Below are 1,751 nucleotides of genomic sequence, written 5' to 3'. Positions count from 1 at the left end.
TCATCTACACTAATTAGGCTTGAAGGCCATGCAACAAACGAATCTATTGCATCTCCGACCAATGTGGCATCCGAAACATCGTCAGGATGCGGTAATAACGCATCCTTCTCTAAAGCAATGTCAACCGATACTTTCAAACAGCTAGTAGGGAGCGGTCTAGTGTGAAGTAATTCTCCCAAAGTGTTATGCAATTTTCCCTTGCCAACCATCCGATAAGTCAGTGACGATAAGTAGAGTTGGCAAGGTGAAATGCCCTAAAACCAATAATAAATTTCAAATTGTTATTGTGTATATATTTCAATTAAATAAATTAAGCTACTTTAATTTCATAATAATATATATAATTACCTCTGGAAGATCCGGTTGAAAATTACAACCGATACTACCTTTGTCACTAGTAGCTTTACAACCTAAAGCTTGCTCTCTTAATTCTTTTTCCCTTTTCAATTCGCGGACTTCAGCTTGTAGTGCATACAAGGTTTCTTGCAGTTCTCTATAGGAGCCTTCTGTTTTTTCATCTTCAAGGATGTTGGAGTGATTCCAAATCCCTTATCCCTCACCCGACCAGAATATTCAGGAATATCTAATGCGCGGCTAAGTATGCTCCTGCAATCATTGCCTTCATCTGGAGATATAGACTGAGATAGAGTCTCCTGAAATTCATATGAATATTCAAAATTTGTCTTAATAATATGTTACTAAACTTTTGATTTAATGAAAGAAATAATGCTATACTTACGCATTTTTCAAAAACTTTTTGAACATCTTCTTTGACAACTCCATCCTTTCCCACACGGGCTTTCTTCCACAAAACATGTGGAAGAACAGATGTTTCAGAACTACTCTCCCTTGTTAACTACACATTAAGCCAAATAATGTGATCAAATATAACTCACGATGAACAAATATAACATTGAAATTTATAGATACTTACAATAGACTGTTCTAAGCGTCCATATCCCATACGCCCTTTTCTGTATGGATATGGGGGACCTGATGCTCTTTGCCGATTTGTTTCACTTCTACTCCGAAATTTTGGGTTTTTTCGTTTTGCTTTAAACGTTACCCATTCTTCAGGTGCAATCAAACTGCTATATCTTTTTGGATACTCTGCATCAACAAAATTTTTCTTCGCATCCATAAGATATCTCCTAGTTAAAAAAGTCCTAAACCCTCTTAGTAGTCTTTCGGCCAATCTGAGACAAATTTTTCTTCTATTATCCTCCACGTTGTTGAAACTCCTCTACAAAAAACATACACTGTGCGTTAGTACAAGTAATTTAAAGACGTAATCGTCATTAAAAACAAATAACATCACATATGGTACCTGTATCTCAATCCAAAGTTTGTCTTTAGCTTCTTTTAAATTTGTATCTCTCCAATCATCACAAATAATTGGAATTGCATTCCTTACGAGTGCACCAATAAAACTTGTAATCTTTGAACCGTTAGGCTCAATTAGTAGGCCACTTTCGCTCCAATGCGCATCTAATAGTATGCCTCGGTCTCTATCACGAATGACTTTCTTCATAAGTGTTATTCCTCTTCTAATTTATGCTTTCTGATCAACAATGTTCTCATGATCTCCATCATAAATAGCATCATCATGTGGTTGATCCTCGTTACTAGCCATCTAATTAACCTATAATAAAGAAAAACATAATCAATTGACACTCATAAAATTCCATAATCAAATGAATATAAAACATAAACTTATTACATCATAAGATTTTACTGTACACAATAATTTA

The 1,751-nt window shown here is 35.0% G+C and overlaps 1 protein-coding gene across 1 annotated transcript; it reads right to left on the bottom strand.

Annotated features, from left to right (window-relative positions):
- Nucleotides 1-443: 443 nt before the first annotated feature.
- Nucleotides 444-1,531, bottom strand: LOC131640806 (uncharacterized). The gene is made up of 4 exons (XM_058911185.1): nucleotides 1,328-1,531; nucleotides 935-1,243; nucleotides 740-856; nucleotides 444-653 (listed from the first exon to the last, which is right to left on the bottom strand). The coding sequence occupies exons 1-4, from the start codon at nucleotides 1,529-1,531 to the stop codon at nucleotides 444-446; spliced, it is 840 nt and encodes a 279-aa protein (XP_058767168.1).
- Between the last annotated feature and the right edge of the window lie 220 nt (nucleotides 1,532-1,751).

The sequence above is a fragment of the Vicia villosa genome, unplaced genomic scaffold (assembly GCF_029867415.1).
Source record: "Vicia villosa cultivar HV-30 ecotype Madison, WI unplaced genomic scaffold, Vvil1.0 ctg.003326F_1_1, whole genome shotgun sequence".
Lineage (NCBI taxonomy): Eukaryota > Viridiplantae > Streptophyta > Magnoliopsida > Fabales > Fabaceae > Vicia > Vicia villosa.
This window is presented reverse-complemented; position numbering and strand designations above follow the sequence as displayed.